This window comes from Lissotriton vulgaris, chromosome 7 (genome assembly GCF_964263255.1).
Source record: "Lissotriton vulgaris chromosome 7, aLisVul1.2, whole genome shotgun sequence".
Lineage (NCBI taxonomy): Eukaryota > Metazoa > Chordata > Amphibia > Caudata > Salamandridae > Lissotriton > Lissotriton vulgaris.
This window is the reverse complement of record NC_141695.1, coordinates 1,572,149,524-1,572,168,239: the sequence shown is the minus strand read 5'-3', so window position 1 is coordinate 1,572,168,239 and position 18,716 is coordinate 1,572,149,524. Positions and strand designations below refer to the sequence as shown.

The following is an 18,716-nucleotide window of genomic DNA, read 5'->3' as shown; positions in this document are numbered from 1 at the left end:
TTAAATTAAACGAAAAAGGGTTTTTGCACAGAAGGAATGCTGAACTCACATACTGGAAGGTGCTCTCATATGTGATAATGAAAACAAAGGTGGCTCAGGAAAATAAAATATATGCCAAGGATGACATAATGAAACCGGTTTATGGGTCAAGTATATTACAGTTAGGTCGAATATTCAAGTTACTAGACCTGCAGATCTAATAACATTTTAATTATTTTTTTTAGTCCTGGACAGGTGTAAAGATCCAAAGCAATAGTTTTTAGGTCTTGCCTGAGTCAGCGCATGCGCTGCTATGCCAGACATTTAGTAAGAGGGTTTTCAAAGTGTTACCAGATGCTTTTGCTGGCCTCAAGCTTGCGGTTACGCACACAGCCGCCATGTGGGTTTCTGTCATGGCTCATTAAGACTTGCATGCCTCTCTCCGCCTTGCTTGCTTGCGCTTCAATTACCTCCCCCTCCTCCACCACAGATCGCGTCACTCTGCTGGCCTTCATGTCCATCCTTCCTCCCTCTCACACTCTGCACCTGCACTTTGCCCTTCCACCTCCCCACCACAGAGCGCGTCTTGTATGACTCCACTCTGCTCATGTCCGTCCTTCCTCTTTATCACGAAACCACCTTTACCCCTCATTCTTTTATCTTGTTTTTTACTTTTCGCATGCACCACTTTCGTGGTTTTTTTAAAATTTCAGTTTAGCGCCCGTGCGCTCACAACTCCCGGGCTGGTCTTATTCAGCACTGGGTATGTGCCTCGGATTACTGTTACAGGTTAGGTAATTCAAGGTCATCTGGGTTCACATGGAACAACGATGACTTCTTGAAAGTATCTTCATTTTTTATTTAGCTGAAATGATGCGAACTTCACTTTCGTGGAACCATCACTTAATCTCACCATCTCTACGAACCACGTACCCACACCCTCCCACCACTTCTACCACCCGGCACCGCCGCATCCTGGCGCAGTCATCAAGTAACAGTCTAATCCCAGGACGGCCCTGGCAGTGCCTAACCAACGCAGCGGCACATGCAGACGCCATGACCAATGAGCACTAGGACCTGAATCAGCACACTAACGATTAGTTGAGGTGCTGACAGTTTACAAGTCCCCAGACATTTTACATATTACCAGTCTTCCTCTGGCCCAGACGACTCTGAAAACGTGTTCAGCATTGGGATTGGCTGTCACGTGACCTGGAAGTACAGACATTCTCAACAGAGGTTGTCGTCCTCCAAGAGGTCCATGAAGAACAAGAGGGTTTGAGCTGCATTTACAGACCCCAGTGTAAGTAGCCGGCAGGTGGGGACGTAACTGCGTTGCTTTTAAAATGGACACTTTCCCCCTAGATGGGTGGGCAGGTGTTCCAGAAATTTGTTCTGTTTTGAGGTGTTCAAGGGTTCCTTCTTGCACCCCCAAACTGCCCTCTCACTCCACACCCCGCCTTCTAACCCAACACCCGCCTTCTCACCCCACCACAGCATCACTCAGCGCCAGCACAGCATCACTCAGGGCCAGCACAGCATCACTCAGGGGGCCAGCACAGCATCACTCAGGGGGCCAGCACAGCATCACTCAGGGGGCCAGCACAGCATCACTCAGGGGGCCAGCACAGCATCACTCAGGGGGCCAGCACAGCATCACTCAGGGGGCCAGCACAGCATCACTCAGGGGGCCAGCACAGCATCACTCAGGGGGCCAGCACAGCATCACTCAGGGGGCCAACACAGCATCACTCAGGGGGCCAACACAGCATCACTCAGGGGGCCAGCACAGCATCACTCAGGGGGCCAGCACAGCATCACTCAGGGGGCCAGCACAGCATCACTCAGTGCTTCTTACACATTTTTAAATACAACTGCTCAGCATGCTGCACAGCAGCCACACTTCTCTACAGCACAGCTTAGAAACATTGCCAAAGTCAATATCTCTACCTAAACACTTATAAGGCCCCCTAATGCATACCCATTAGGTCTCACCTTTGGGACATTATAAATGTTTAGTTATCCAGCACAATATCCTAGATTAGACAATATCAAGTGTTGCATGGCTATTCACTTATAAGGTCCCAAAAGTGAGACCTATTGGCTATGCCAGTGCTTGTTTCGATATGTATTGAAAGTAACAAGGACTATCCTCTAGGTCATGCACCCTATTTAGTACTATACTGCTCTCAGTCATGCACTAATGTTAGCATGCCAAACACTCACAAGGCCTAATGAGGGGCTTCCCCAGTCTGGTTCTTTTGCACCCTAGAAAACTTGGAAATGTGGAAGCTGAGTGAACCCAGAAATAAACTGGTCTACTTTTTAGGTCTCGCGCCTAGCGTTGCAATGCGCAGCAGTGCTTGTGCAGCACGAGCCATTTTGTGGGTGAAAAACGGGGAATGTGAACTGACCTAGGAATCTCACACGCTTGTGCGTTTCCTTTTGAGCTCCCCCACTGGCCTTTGTGTGCGTCTTATTGTAAAAAACTGCACGCAATTGGCTCGAGGCGCGAGCATAGCTCCTCCCACGGCCTATTGATGTCTATTACGCACACCAAGCGCGTAATAGACACCAATAGGCCGTGGTAGGAGCAATGATCGGGCCCAGACACTTGTTTTTCTTTACTTCTTGAATAAACGTGGCACCCGCGCTTTACTTTACCAAAGGTAAAGAAATAGAAAAAAACATCTATTTCTTTACTTTTGGTATAATCGCAGCACCCGCGCTTTACTTTTAACGTTATGAGTAAAGCGCGGGTGCCGCGATTATACCAACAGTAAAGGAATAGAAAAAACATCTATTTCTTTACTTATGGTATAATCGCAGCACCCACGCTTTACTTTTAATGTTATAAGTAAATCACGGGTGCCGCAATTATACCAAAAGGAAAGGAATAGAAAAAACATCTATTGCTTTACTTTTGGTATAATCGCGGCACCAGCGCTTTACTTTTAACATTAAAAGTAAAGCACTGTGCAGCGATTATACCAAAGGTAAAGAAATAGATTTCTTGTTTTGCTTTTGACAGCGCTATAAACGGAATGGGAAATTCAAACCTAATGGCTTTGTCAATTCTTTTTTCTTTTCTTGTTGGAATTCCGGCTAACAAGCCATGGTGAATTATACAGGCTTTCTTTGTGCTCACGGCAGATGGGAGCATGGCTGAGAAAACGCACTCTTTCAATCGCCATGTGAATGAGGAAAGAAAGAACACAAAATCCCAACACCCTAGAGCACCTTCCGCCTCCCCCTTGCCCTTCCCCACTGGAGAGCTGCATTCCCACATTAGAAGGTATAAGCTGCCTCGTGCAGACAGTGCAGTGTTTACTAAGGAGCACAAACTTCTCCTCCCAGTCCATACTCCGTCAACACAGCTGTTAGCCGTACTCAGAGCTCTGCGAAGAATTAACCTTTAAAATGCCAGTTCGTCATATTCTCTTCCTTGAGCGAGCGCTTGTTTGGCTCCTGACCTGCTTTCTGCCGTGTCTGCTCTCTGCGCTGCTTCCTCTTTTCTATTTGTTAACAAACAGTAGAAGTCAGTAGGTTCATAGTGCTGCAGCCTTGTTTCGGTTTGTGGGGCGTTGCATACACGCCAGAATTTTACAGCAGGCAAGTGGAAGGTTTAAAAAAAAAAAAAAAACATTTGCAATGCAATAGGTCTCGCATTATTAAAATTTGAGCTATTGGTGTTGCATTATTTATTAATGCCAATAGCTCAAACTTTAATACAATGTGAATGGGCAGCAAGATGAGGCACAACGTGAGGGGCAGCTAGACGAGGCACAACAGGAGAACTGGAGAAGACAGCAAAACGGATGGCAGAAATGGAATGCAACACAAGGGACATCAGGAGGGGGAAGGGTAACAAAAGATACTGGGAGGGTGGTAGAAGGAAAAGCACACCCCAAAGCATGTGGCCAGTGGAAGGAACCTTGCCAAGGACAGGAAGGTGCACTTGGTCCATGCCTTATGTTATGTTATGTTATTGGGTTTTTATAACGCGTGTAGCTACTTCTGGGAGTGTCCCAGCGCGAGCCAAAGAGGTACCAGTTAAGAAGAAATTAAAACAGAAAAGTTTTGAGCTGTTTCTTAAATTGCCCCAGCTACTGAATGCAGCGCAACGAAAAGGGCAAGGAATTCCAAGCCGTGGTTGCCCTCACGACAAGGGATCTGCCCCCCATTCTTTGAAGGCGCACACGAAGAACCTTATCACGGGAACACACACACACATAAAAGTGAAACTGGTATACTTCAAGCACAACGTGTGCTCGATCTACGGCGAGACCTAAGCACTACCTGTTCCTCGTTTCGAAACAATATTTTTCACTGTTCGATAGAAACAAGCACTTGAGTCATAATTGATCAAATAGGTTGGCATTTGACATGGACCAACTTCAGAGATCTTATCTTACCATATGACAAGTGCTTGTCATTCATCATGTTATAAGCCTTTACCTGTTGTGTGGTATTAAATGGTTAGCTATATTTATTTCAAATCAGAGCAATATTAGTAGGTTGCCCAACCATCCAATTTTTCTGCAGGTTTGTCCTGCTTGTTTGTGTCTATCTCAAGTTCCACACTCAGCAGGTGCGGGACACCAAGTGGACCACTTTTTGTGGCTTAACGAGAAGCAAATCTCTATTGAAGGTCACAGTAAATTAGTGTACTGGGAAATGCTAATAACTCAGGAGGTTGAGACAATGAGAGGAGAACTCGGAAGCCTTAAGTGGCTGAACAGGTGTTTTTTTGTTCCCAGAACACGGTGGGGTAGATTCTTTTATCACAAGGTAAAAAGGGAGGGTGGACCTACAGCACAGAGGCAGCTCAATAAGCATTATAATTACATTTACCTTTTGAAATGCAAACAAGGAGCAAGTAATTACTGAACCAGCCAATGAGCAGTACTAAATATTTTAATGAATGTTTGAGTCAGAAAATGTTATCAATTAAACTTTTCAATGACCCCCAGAGAGCCTTTAAAATGATTGCCAAGCAGGACTCAATCTAATTTGCTCAAAAGTATTGACATTTTTAATATGGCAAACAAATATTAAACATGCAAGACTGCACAAGACATTCTATCACTCTGAATTATTCTGTAGTATTCTTTTAGAACTGGCATACAGCTTTCCCATTACAATTAGTAGTGGAACCTAGCTTACCTTTCTTTACAATAACTGACTGCTTTGTAACTAATCATTTGTATTAACTATTTAGAATAGCCAATTACTAATAATAAATCAGTTCGCCAGTAGACTAATGATCAGTCAGCACCAAAATACACACTGGATATTACCACAGGGGAGGCTATTCACAGCATCTGCTCAGTAAAACGTGGAATAGTGGCTAGTGGCAAAGCTGAGGACTGAACTCCTAGATGTCCCCTTTATAGTTGGAAGGAGGATTGCGGTATTATTTGCTGATGGAGCAGTACTGATGGCGCAAAAAAAATTTAATCTACAGGTTATTAAAGCGTTTTTTGGATTACTGCGACAAGCAATCATTGATCATGAACAAAAGTAAAACTAAGAGTATGGCACGGAGGCCATCCCCAAGTGTTAAGCAGAAACCCTTGATTTGCGCTGTGCCCATTGAGACTGTAAAGCAGTAGGACTATCCGGGATCCAGTCTGCTGAGAAATTGCACTGGGGTAGCCACATACAGAAGGCAACTACAGTCTTGAGACAAATGGCCGGACAGTCTTGAAGCTCAGATATAAGGCAGGTGCGAGAAGTATTAGCATTATCCTGCAAATATATAAACAAAAGGCAGCTGGCGGCAGCACTCTAAGGGGCTGAGCTTCGGAAGTATACAAACTTACACTCATTGCAAGTGGCTGAGAACAACTTTTTATGTGCCCTGCAGAGGTTGGGGCTGGGCACCCCCTTGCCACTCTATGCAGAGCTTCGTTTTACCTCAATATCGAAGATGGATTACCTCAGGCACGTGCTAGATTGGGATTGGGTCAGGCTGGTGACAAACACAAAGGTAGAAATATATTGAAGATCTCGGGAAGATGCACCCTCCAATAATGGCTGTGGGGGGAGCACATGCTCATTCCATGTAAACAATGTTTTTAATGAGCTGCGGATGTAGTCCTTGCAGTCTGACCCAGTAGAGTAAGGCAGGATACTGTAGTACTGATTAAAGATCGATACCATGAATAAAACATTCACTACATTCCTTAAATCCGGTATTAAAAAACTGTCCTTTAATTAAACTTCTGTTTGTCGCATGTCAGTTTTTCTTCTCTTTTCAATAACCTCCACTTCCCTACCATCCTCTGCAAGCCTTCTCTGTCTGAACACAATCTACTCTTGACACATGCACCTTTGACTTATCCCCATCTTAGCAAATTTCCCACAACTCATTTACAAGATCACAATCTCTCCTCCTTCCACTGAAAGCCATACCTTTGCAGTCTAACAATACCTAATCACCTCTAACTCCTGTATTAATCCCATCAATCATGTGCTTGAGCTCACCGTCCCTTCCCCTTACTAATGATCGCAACCAACCACTATTACTTTGGTCCACCATAAAAAACTGAAACGACCACATGCTTTGAGGGCACAAGATGAATTCCAACACTAAACAGTAACCAAAGAACACTTAACTATTAACCTAGGGATCCAGAGCAGGATGCTGCCCGGTGTAAAGTGATGTGATGCTGCGTCAGGGATATTAAGTGCTATATAAATACAATTACAATATTTATTGGCTGCGTGGTCACGTCAGAGAGTTGCTTACTGCACTAGGTATTATACAAAACAGATAATTCATTGTGGAGCGTCTTTTTATTTGATTGTATGTATATTGTATTAAGATATAAACTATTTGCCTGTATTGTATTCTCCTCTACTGCTCCTTTGCACATGCACTTTATTATAACCCTGTTTTGCACTGATGCATTAGTTGATTGATTTTAGAGGAGCTTTGTATGGAAAGGCTGCTTGCTCTCCATGCATTTACCCCACCTATTGTTGCGCATATTTTTATAATGACATGGACCCGCAGCTGCAGAGAGCATAGATAGCCATGGCTATTTACTGGATGTCACCATGCAGTTCAGTCGATTGTATTATATATGTTTTAACCATTCATGTAGTAAATGTTTTCCCTTTTAATGTGTAGTTTTAACCATTGTGAGGCTGATAGAAACAATAAACTTGAAATGTTGTCAAAAACAGAACTGCATCACAAGTCTGTTTCAATTACCTAACTAAAATCTTCAACTTTGGTAAATCATATTATCCCTATGCCTGCACTATATGAGAATTCTGAAACAGGTTCAATAGAGGATTCGAGCACCAAATATATAAACACAGAGCAGGACGCAAAACGTTTTTTACTCATATACGAGTTATTTCTCTAACATGGAAAAAGGCTTACACTTTACATATCACACCTGCGCTGCTATCCCGGAGTAATTAAATATCTTAACCACTTGGCTGCTAGGCGTTTTCCCGTCCTGCGCTGGGAATCGCTTTATTCCTTTATTTCATGACGAGCTGGCCTTGTCATCCGCGCAGGGCAGGTAAGCGCCATGACGAGCCCAGCTCGTCATTAGCTTCGAAGGGGTTAAACTATTTAGTCTCAAGTTCTGTTCTTGCACTTACATTAAGATTACAATAAATTCACAAAGTCACAAAATGCACTATCCTTTTTTAAAATACAGTAAAATTAATCAAATTGATTACTCCTCCTCACGTGGGGGTCTAAGGCTATTTGTAATGTCTTCCGGTCCACACCAATTTTCTTATCATGCACATACTTGCTAGCAACTGTTGGTCATAAATACTCTCATTCCTGACACACACAAAAACGCAGAGATCACACAATTTAGCCACACGCATAGGCCAGAATTAAAAAACAGGTCTTCTTTTATCAGTTTCATACTTGTCCACTACACCACAACTGGGGAGAAGGGTTCTAATCTGAAGCCCACTAACTGCACTCATTAAGAAAATGCCATTGCAGAGGGTATTTTGGGAAGAGTCTTAACACAGTGTTTATTAACAGCACAGTTTGGATTATTACTCAAGCTCCCTGGATACACAGCTACAACGACCCACTCGACCACCTAGTAGTGAGGATGATGATATCTGCCCATCATAGTAACTCCACAACTTTTATGGTGTGGTGTTTGTCAATGTTTTATTTTTTGTTTCAGAGTTCAACACCGAGTCTGATTTACGTTAAACTTTTGCAGAAAAAGAAAGGCAGGAAGTAACTGTTAGACCTTTTCTCTGGATCAGTTAAGTGGTTACTGAGCAGTATCTGTGGTGGATACTGCTTTTTACAACTGGTGTCACAGGGCCCAAGCTACTACTTGTCTTCCATTTGCGTTACCAAGCTATTCCCATTATGCGCTTGAGACTCCAAGCGTAGAGATTGTCAGCAGACACAGCTACCTCCAGGAAGTGGTAAAGGTAGTATGATAGACTGGAGAAGTTCAATATCTTGACAGATCTATAACTAAGTCTATGGGTTTGGTGTAGAGGACATCAGTATAAAATAAAACTGTTACATGTTTGTGAATGCATTTTCATGCGCTCATGTGAAATGCAAAATGTATCTGGACTGAAGAGATGACTATTGCATTTACCCGTTTGGAAGAATTTGAGGTGAATGCTCCTGGTTTGAAACCTTTCATTGTTGGCAAACACTGTGTGGTACTGGTGGATGCTAGCAACAGTTGGCTGGGTGTTGTGTTAATGCAAAGAGACAATGGTAAGGAATGGATTGTTGCATACGCTTCCAGGGCATTAAGTTGCTTGCCTGTGTTTGGGGTGCTGAAGATTTCAGAAACCGTTTATGGGATACTAAATTTATCATCAAGACAGACCATAAACCTTTGGTTCACATGATTGAACCAGGAGGAGGCCGCACCATGTCTGCAAGATTGGCCTCCAGACTACATCGTTTTCAATGTCAGTTGGAAATCGTGAATGGGAAAAGTAAAGTACATGCTGACAGCATGTTTTGATTGCTGTTCCCTTCTGCTGGGCATGAGGATGTAGACAAGGAAGATGGTGAAGTGGCTTTTACTTTAAAAGACATACATTTGATTGGTAGAATGCTTCCCATTGTTCAAGAAGGAAAACGGATGGAGGAAATGGTAAAAGATTAACTTATATTGGTATTGCGTTATATTTTACAAGGATGTTCTCAAGAAAGGAAAATGAATGCTGATTTCATGGGGCATTTCAAGGTATGGGAAGAGTTGGCAAAAGAAAATGGTATTATTGCTAGGAGGGATAAATGTGTGCCTCCATTTAATTTGAAATTATCAAATGGGCTCATGAAGGTCATATGGGCATTTCAAGCACTAGAAGGCAGGTTAAAGAGAGTTTCTGGTGGCCTGGTATTAATAGTTGTGTTGAACGCAGAGTGAGATTATATGGTAAATGTGCTTGCAGTGATATGTGTGCCAGAGCTTTGTGTACTGATCTTCAACCTATTGAGTTTCCTGATGCACCGTGGTGTAAGTTAGGTATTGATATTATTGGTCCTTTTGCTGATTAACCCAGACAAGAGGCTTTTGGTATTGTATTAATTGAAGATTACTCTTAGTGGCCAGAAGTCGAGATGGTGAGAGAAGTAACTTCTAAAGGGGTGATTGAATTTTTGGATGAAGTCTTCTTTAGGGAGGGTATTCCCCAAGACACAGTTGCTGACAATGACCTTAAGTTCACCACTACATGCATGGAAGATTTCTTTGGGAGATGTGGTGTGAGGCATAGAAGGATTGCAGTGTTCCATCCAAAAGCAAATAGTCAAGTGGAACGGTTAAACCGTTTGGTTAAGGAAGCTATCCAATTGCCTATTAAAGGAGGTCTCAATTGGAGAAGTGATTTACAATCTTTGGTTTCAGCATATAGAACTTCACCCAATCCTGTTACGTCCGTAAGTCTTTTTGAATTATTGAGGGAACACAAACCAGGATCTAGGTTAGTACCATGGTGATTAAAGATGAAAAAGAACAAGGCTGCTGAGTTGTATTTAGTAGGGATTTGACGCAGAACAGAGGAATATAAGTTTAAAATTAAACATGATTTAAGGAATAGGAAAGGTAGTGTGGGTAAACAAAAGGTGAATGTTGAGGACTTGGTTCGTGTTAGGAAATAGTTTGTTACAATTAACTGAGTGATAAAACTGTCACGCTGGCAGAACTCTCAATATACTCTGTTCAATGTGTGAGTAGCTCATTCGTCCCAGATTTGCTTTGGTGCATGCTGGGATTAGTACTCCTGTTTAACAAAACCAAGGCTACAACTCCAAAATTGGAAACATTCTGTGTTTGGATGACCGATTCACATGTGGGACTGCGAAATTCAAGTGCTCTCTTTCAAGGACATTGGGGCATATGTACAAGCCCTTATCGCCACCACAACATCACTTTTACCAACTTTTTGTGGTGGTAGGGGCTGCGCCTTATTTACAAGGCAGTGCTAGACCACTTAATGTGGCTTAACGCTGCCTTGTAAATAAGGCCCCCATTCACGCTATTGTTAGCGTAAGAGGGGCGGGCAGTGGGCGTTCCACCACAACACCCATTGTTTTTTACGCTGCCCCCAATGTACAAGGGTGGCATATATAGGAGACAGCGCCAAAATTAAGACCAGGAAAACTAGTCTTAAGTTACCGAAACAAGGAGAAATGCATTATTTCACCTCGTTTTTGCTTTTTCCATGTGTGCTGCCTTGTGCAGCACACATGGAAAAAGCAAAATGCCATGGGTAGTTTATGTGTAGGAAGATGTCTCTTCCTGCACATATACAATCCTTTAAAAAAAAAACAATTTATTTAGACTTTCGTGTGTGCTGCACGAAGCAGCACACATGACAGTGACAGAATGGCTTTTAGGATTGTTTCTCTGCAGGAAGGGACACTTTCCTACACATAAACAATCCTCCTTTGCACGCAGACACCCTTGCACTACGGTGCAAGGGTGCCTGCGTAGGCGTTAAGTTGCTAAACGTTTTGCCATTGCAGAGTAAAACATGAGGCTGCACCACATTCTTGTACATATGGTGCAGCGTTGCGTTTCAGAATTGGCGGGGAGAGAGCCGTTAAGCCAGGAGGTCTACCATCTCTCCCTGCCACATCCTTGTACATAGCCCCCGTTGTGATTTTAGATACACTATGTAGGGGTGGTATAGCTGCCATGGTTACAGATTGCTTATGTGTGACATTTTCATAATTTAAATGTAATTATGAGTGACATTCGCCGACTGAGTGACACTTTCTCATGAGCAAAATTAAGCATTGAAGAGGTGGGAAAATGATAAAATATCATCCTCCTTCTTTCCCCTTGCATGTTTTCCCTCTCTTGCTCTGGGTCAAAGTCATGATGAAGAAAAATAAGTGCTGGCCCCCAAAAATTGGTGTTGGCGGGCCCCCTCTGCAACCACAGGCTCAAATTAAGCATTGACTGGGGGGTGTCTCAGGAGGTTTAATGCTGCATAGTGTACTGGAACTGATGGCTAAGTTCTATTGTTTCGCACTCTAAATCTGAAGTAATATGTCAGCTGACGCAAACCTGTGGTAGAAAGGAAAGTAAGTACCAGTGAGAAACATTGCACCTATTTAAGAGGAGGCTGTAGCATCACTTGTTTAGCTGCTGAGTTTAAGAGAGGATTAGCCAAGAAGTTAAAAAGATTTATCACACCACACTTGACAAATACAACAAACACTCACCATCTCACTTGACACACATAATTACCCTAACAACCATAACGGTCCACCACCAAATAAATAACATCACACACAAGTGCACAGTAAAATCATGAGGGAAGCTTGCACTGCTGAATCTGTGTGTGGTGAGCAGAACGTTTTTACCCTTTTATGTGTGTGCTTTGCTGCAGCATTATTGAGATCTGCAAACTCTTCCATAGTGCAGAACAACTCAAGGGTCTCTTCACTATACTCTGAACTGTCCCATGATGGTGCCATGAGGGGCCAAAATAGCATTTTGTTGACCTCCAGTTCCAGTGGCGGCCAGAAAGTTTGGAGGGAGGGGAGCGGATGGGACACACACACATCCACATAACACTCAAAACAAGGTAGTCACTCATACATGCGCACACAAACACATCCATTCACAACACTCTTTACCAAACATTCATACATGCATGCACCAAACAGTTTAAAAGGAAAACAAACACTTACCTGCAGCCAGCTGTGCCTCGAAGGTACCTAGAGGCTTGGACCTGAGGGAAGGCAGCAGTCCCAACGTCATCACAGAGTGAGATGGGGGTCTGTGAGACTGCTGACTCCACCCCACTCTGTGTTGAAGTGTCACTGATTGACACTCAAACTAATGACCTATTTCCACTGTCGTCTAATTTAGTGAACTTGGCTGTTTGTTTATTATTTTCACACCTTTCGCGTGCTCTCACTTACCGAAAAACAGTTGTGTGGCCAGTCCCACAGTTTGTGAATAGCACACTGCTGCATGATCTACATGGCAAATAATTGAAATGCTCCGCTTGTGCACAGGTTCCTAGAGCCAGAAACGGCCCTCGGCTTGGCTCTTGCTCACTTCTCCCTTTTATTTTGTTTCCTCACTCACCTGGCAAATTGACTTGCGCCAAGGAGCTGTCTGAGTTTCAGTCTGCCTCTCCACACCTGCAGTGGTGGGGGGACTGATTAAGCTAGATAGATTATCAAAATGAAATGCATACAGCAGCTTGCCTCACCTCATGCACAACACGAAGATACCCATCATCACTCTGGCTAAGTGGCATAAAGCAGGAGGAATGTTGCCCATGGGCACGGCTTCCCGCTTGATACCAGAGTTACAGAAAGGGCCATGTCACTTAGTCAGAACGTGGAGCGCACGGCACAGAAAACAGTCAGAGAACTGCCGCCTCCTAACCCAATAAACTCTCTGTACAAAAGAGTTTTTGGAATCACATAAGCAGCTGATAAACAGCCACACACTATTAGCAGCTGCTCATAACTTTTATTTATCAGTAGTCAGCCATGCCCGGAATGTACACTTAGCTGGATATTGCCCGTCCGGGGCCCGTTTGTTGTGACAGCCTAGTCACGTGAGGCTGCGCCACAGCTGAGCTGAGAGTGAGACTTGGCTGATGAATGCAGCCAACCCCAAGGCTGCGGCGAGGTGGGTGCCGACTCTGACTCTCAAACAATAAATTAGTTTACAATGCTTCAGAACGTATTCAGCAGGCTGTGGTCAGATAGCACACAATTTGTGCACTGCATGCTGCAGCAGGGCACCAGGCTCATGCTGCTTCACCTAATGGAGCAAAGCTTCTACTGCAGTGGCAGCTTTTAACATTCAGACACCTTCTGAGACACTACACATATGCATGACGATGCATTTCAGTGCAGTAATTCTGATTACCACACTAAAATGCGTGGTACTTGCCAGGACTAGTTTTGAAGCATCCCGGTGCTTATTTGGAGGGTTGTGGGTCGCATTGCATTTTTGGAGGCGTTTCTGTAAAGAAAGCGGGTAATCCTTATGGAGTTTGTGAAAATAGCACGCAGGTTAGACTATGTCCTTTTACCAATTGTAGGTTTATTTCATGAAATGGACCGCGTGCGTTGACAAGTAAGATCGAGCAGTTGAATGCCAAACAACTGAAGGCTTCCCCCATATATACCCCTAGTCGATTTCAAACCTGCACCTTCTGCCCAGCCAGTTCGTTGTAGCTGCTGCCGCCACATATGAAAATGCACCCCGAACTATCTCGTTGCAACCACTGCTGCCACATATGAAAGTGACACGATCACCACATACATGTCACATTCGTGTCAGTCTCACTACGCAGATGAGATGCAAACAGTAACACAACACGTGAACGAATGAGAAAGTGCTCACAAACATGTAACACACCTTCCCCCTTTTATTCTTTATGTCAATACATAATCTTGATACTTTGCAGGTGGGCGTCTTACTCTGAAATCCATGGGAGCAACCTTAGTATTGTTATTCACAACCAACTCCATATTCTTACTGCAGTCCACTTCCTTCACGTCTAAAAACAAATTGTTGCTTAGATTATCCAGACTTTCCACTCTCCCTTTACATAATTCCACCCTGTTAAGATTCCAAACAGTCCCACCAATAACACGCACCGCGTTTGTGAAAACCTGAATTACCCGTATGGGATCAGACCAGATGCAACACCCTTTAACATTGATAGTGGATCACTAAGTGATACATTGGTACTCGGACATGTAAACATCACATGGAGACAAGGAACCATTATTTGCCCATATGCATACTAAAACATGACACTCAATAATACATTTAACAGAAGAGAACCCAGGGTGTGTTGCTGAGCTCTCGATCTCTTTTAGAAACAAACAATCAATCCCGTGAATTAGTACTTTTTCCCCAGCTCTGTGAGAGCTCGGGAGGCCATGCTCTCATCCCAACTACGGAAGAAGCGCGTGAGAATAACCACATCTCTCCGAGTATGTCTTGTCCATTACAAATAGGGTGTGAGAAGAACCGCAGAAAGGTCCAAAGAAAAAGAGGAAAAAAACATGCAAAATACGGTAATTCAGGGCTCCGCTCCGGTACTCACTTTCTTCATGGTGGCCGCCATTTTGCAAGACTGAACTATCCGTTTCGTGTGCGGAGGGGTGTTCCTTTACGATCGAAACATTGTCCTATTCCATAGAATCCAAATTATGTCCAAAAACGCGACATTTGGACGGAGAATAGACTGGTTTCTATAATAAAATTGCAGATGGCAAAAAGCAAAATGGGGTTCCCTTAAGTGAGCGTCGTTTTGGTATGCTCCAACCGGAAAGAAATTTCAGATAGGCTTGAAAGTACAAAACGGACACTTTTTAGAGACAGACAGTGCAGGTTTCCGTTTAAGCATTATCGACATTTACCGGATGAGTCATACCATGGTAAACAACAGAGATAGAGCAATATATACGAAAATGTAAAAAACATTAACTGTTTAAAATATGTTGCTATTGAGTTATGACTAGAATGTATAATTCCGATATATTGTATAAGTAAATAAAACAAGTAATATAGGACTTCGTTTATCAAACTTTTATCCGAATTCCTGCACTAGAGTACTTGGCTACTATAACTAAAAAGAGGAAAGCTTTACAACATGGCCGCCGTAGAATTGAGATGTCTCCCGGTGCTCTGTTCGTCGCTCGCCTGGCAATTACATTCCTTTTGTGCATGAATTTGTCTCTGCCTCATACAAGTAGACTCTGGGTTTATGTGTTCATTCAATACTATGTCAAGATCAGAAGCGAGCTTTATGCATTTCTATATTCACTTTATGAAATCAGCAGCCTTTAAAGAACATTTTAAAAAATAAAATAAACACAGACTACATATCCCATGAACCATAGGGGAGGAGTCTCCATAACAACTATTGTCCAATCATAACTCAATCCCGTGTATATAACTGTTTGACTTCTATTCCTGTCAGTTGCCAGATTGGGCTGTTTCCCTGTACAAATTGTTGACGTGCTTTTTAGGTCTTGAGCCTAGTGTGTTCTGCGCAGCCAGAGTCCTTTTCTAGGAGTTTTGAAAATGGACCTGGAAATTCCACATAGCTCGTACGTGTTATTTCCTAGGTCCATTTTCGTTGGCCTTTGCGTGCGTGCACTTTTAAACAGAACACGCAATAGGCCATGGGCTGAAGTGCCGCTTGTTTTAGTTAATATAAGGCAACGTGGAGAAGTTAATAAGAGCTACCCTCTAGGGGCAATGGAGCTCAATAATTGGTAGAAGTAAAGTCGTTGGAAAAATGCAAATGATCTCTTGGTCCTAAAGCAAGACCGGAAGGATTTACAAAAAAAATTAAAATGTACATGCAAATACCTGTATTAAAATAGTAAAAGTGTATGGTTTGATGTAGCCTTTCTGTGTCCAACCGATTTAAATTCAAGCCATTCCAGGTGTGTGCCCATACAAGTTTGCGGACAGGGATTGCATTCCTGAGGCTGTGGGGTTGTTGACAAGAGTGCTTGGTCAAGGGTTTCTGGAGGGGGCTGGGCTGAACGAATAACTAAGTGATCAGAGCCGCCAGCTTCCTGGAAGAGTGGCAGAGGTGGCCGTCGCTGCTGGCTCTGCTTGGAGTGTGGGGTCCTAAACCGATTGAAATCACTGTTAGCACCCTGCGGGCATTTAGTGTGAAAATTACCATGACGGAAAGTAGTCTGTGCATCCGGAAGCACTGTACGTGGTTAAAGGTAAGGGCTTGCTTGTGGGAATTCAGAGCGATAATCTGCTACCTTAAGTGTTGCACTGTGCTACTGGGGAAAAATAAAGTTGTACAACTGTGAACCTAATGCAGAAGGGTCTGTTCGCCGCAGATTAAATTTGCAAATATACAGTAAGAGTAGAGAGCCGCGTTCTCGAGAGTTCATGTTTTTGAAATATAAAGGTTTATCGGTCTTATCTTGAACTTCACTGAAGTATTGTTCCCTGGTCGATATTTAGGCATACTAAGGCAGAACTCTTGTATTTTGCTGACCGTCTTCTTGTGTTCACTGTTTACTATTGAATTATACAACAAGATGTTTTAAGACCGGTTGTACGTGGTTATTGCCATAGTTAACTTCTTTTTTGATTTTTTTTTTTCATTGCATGTCTTTAAGGCAGATGCTCGTTGTTTAACGTCTTGTATAATGCTGAATCTTTATAATCTTCTGCACTTAAAGTTTGTATATGAAACTTTTTTCAATGATTGCAACCTCTGTCTCCCACTCATTCATTGTGAAAATACAAATGGGCATTATCTGTATAAAATTAATTTGCTTCAAAAAGTATCAGCTGGCTTTTGAGATAAGTTGAGGTTGGTGCCAAGTGCCACTGGAAATATCCAACCGCTGTTAAAGGTTTATCTTACAAATTGCATTTGTAGAAAATGTAATTTATTTTAATCAGCCACAGGAGATGATGTCCCTGTTCTCTTTCTGTTCGAACAGTTAATCCAGTTAAAGGGATCCCTGTTTGTTTTTCTGCGGAATGTGTAAATTGGGGACAAATAAAACCTAATCAAACTCCATAAAATGCAGTGTGTTACACATGGTTGGTAAGGGATGTTTGACTTACTGAGTAACAATGTGTTCCTTTTGTCAAACCTTTCATTGCCATGTGTGTCTCCGAATTTTTTTCAGTGGATAGCAAGCTGGCATTTGGTCACATCGAGTCTGTGTGTAAGTATTTTAGAACAGTAGAAATGTACTCAATCCTGAAGCGGAGAGATGCTGTCATTAGCCCAACACATAGAATTGGTTGTTTGCTTTTCTGGCCACTGCGGCACTTCCTGCAGATCCATGGACTATTTCAGCTTATCCTGTCTTTCCTGTGATCTTTGGGCCTGTTGCACATTTAAGCTGATGCTTTGTATTTCCCTCCACTGTGCGCGTCACCAAGGACATGTATTTGGTGCAAAGATTCAAGTAGCTTGGCTGCATGCACTCATGTTGGCCTCCACATGTGTCTTCTGTATGTTTCCTGGACCATCTGCAGTTTGTTTGTCAGGCCTGTGGTATTTACCAGCTTCAGTGCTCCCTTTGTGGTTTATTAACGCCCCCAAGTGCCCTGCGTAAGCTCTAAATAGTTCCCAAGTGGTGATTTAACTGCGCCGTCAGTGAGATGGGTCTTTTCGATGCGAATGTGTGACCTCCATGTACTCGAGTGGCCCAACTGATGTACATCGATGGCAGCCTCTACATTTGGTACTGTCCACCCTAAAGTGGGAGTCCCTGCATGCGCATTGGTGTCTGTTCTGACATGCTGTGCCATGCTTCCACTATGCCTTTTACACATCCCCAAACAAGTATCGTACAGGTTAGGGTCTAAACAACACACTTGAAGCCATGTGCTCGGGAACCTGGTAGAAAAATTAAAGCACTCCACAACATTACCAGGCTGTTGAGCAATCTACAAGTAATGCAGTCAAGCCACCAAGAAAGCACTGTAGGCGACCCAAGGGTCTTGGCAGCCCTGTATAAATATTAATATGTCTGTACAAGGCAAGATAATGCAAATAGCAGCTTCTCCAACTCGGCCTTTCAGCCTTCCGAAGGTTGATAGAGTGATCTCGAGATGAGCAATAGTAAAGTCTGCCCCTTGCAGCTCTGCAAAACGGTGGTACAAGTCCTGTATATCAAGCAGGGTAATATTTGCAGCAGGAATACTTCAGATATACTGTGCAGAAATAGGTTTTGAAGTACCATACATCTAGGTGCAGCTAGCCTAGAAAAAGCAACACTCAACGGTGAGTAGTTGGTGTGTCTGGTGGTTTTGTTTCTTTATTCATTGTATTTATTGTGCAAGCTGTCGGTCATACTTGTGCTTCATATTAATCTTAAACTCATGGTAATATGGTGGCTATAAAAATGCTTTAACAAAACATAGCGTTTAGTTAAATGTTGAAGAAGAAGTGATAGAGCCTAAAGATAAAGTCTTTATCTGTGAGCCAATGTAGCTGTTGGTGTAAAATGATGCCCATCCAGTCTGTTATTTCAGAGAGAGTGATCAAATAATACTCACAAGGTGGCACCGCTAGGTTACCCAGGACGTGTATGTAAAGTAATGTGCAGCTGTGTGAGTGTCGAAGTTCCCGCTATGAATGAATTTCTTCTTGAACGGGATAACATTTTTGCGCCCAGACCACATTTGGCATAGCTAAAGTTTGTGTTTTTGTCTGTCCTCCATCACATGCTCATCTATACGTGTGTGGCACTTTACTGAGAGAGGAGT

The 18,716-nt window shown here is 43.1% G+C and overlaps 1 protein-coding gene across 1 annotated transcript in view; it reads right to left on the bottom strand.

Annotated features, from left to right (window-relative positions):
• PFDN4 (prefoldin subunit 4) overlaps nt 1-14,826 on the bottom strand; it is a 97,609-nt gene extending 82,783 nt beyond the window's left edge. The window contains exon 1 of the mRNA XM_086932482.1: nt 14,551-14,826. Coding sequence (XP_086788608.1) covers nt 14,551-14,571 — 21 coding nt within the window. The 5' untranslated portion in view covers nt 14,572-14,826. The remainder of the gene's footprint in view (nt 1-14,550) is intronic.
• Nucleotides 14,827-18,716: the final 3,890 nt, after the last annotated feature.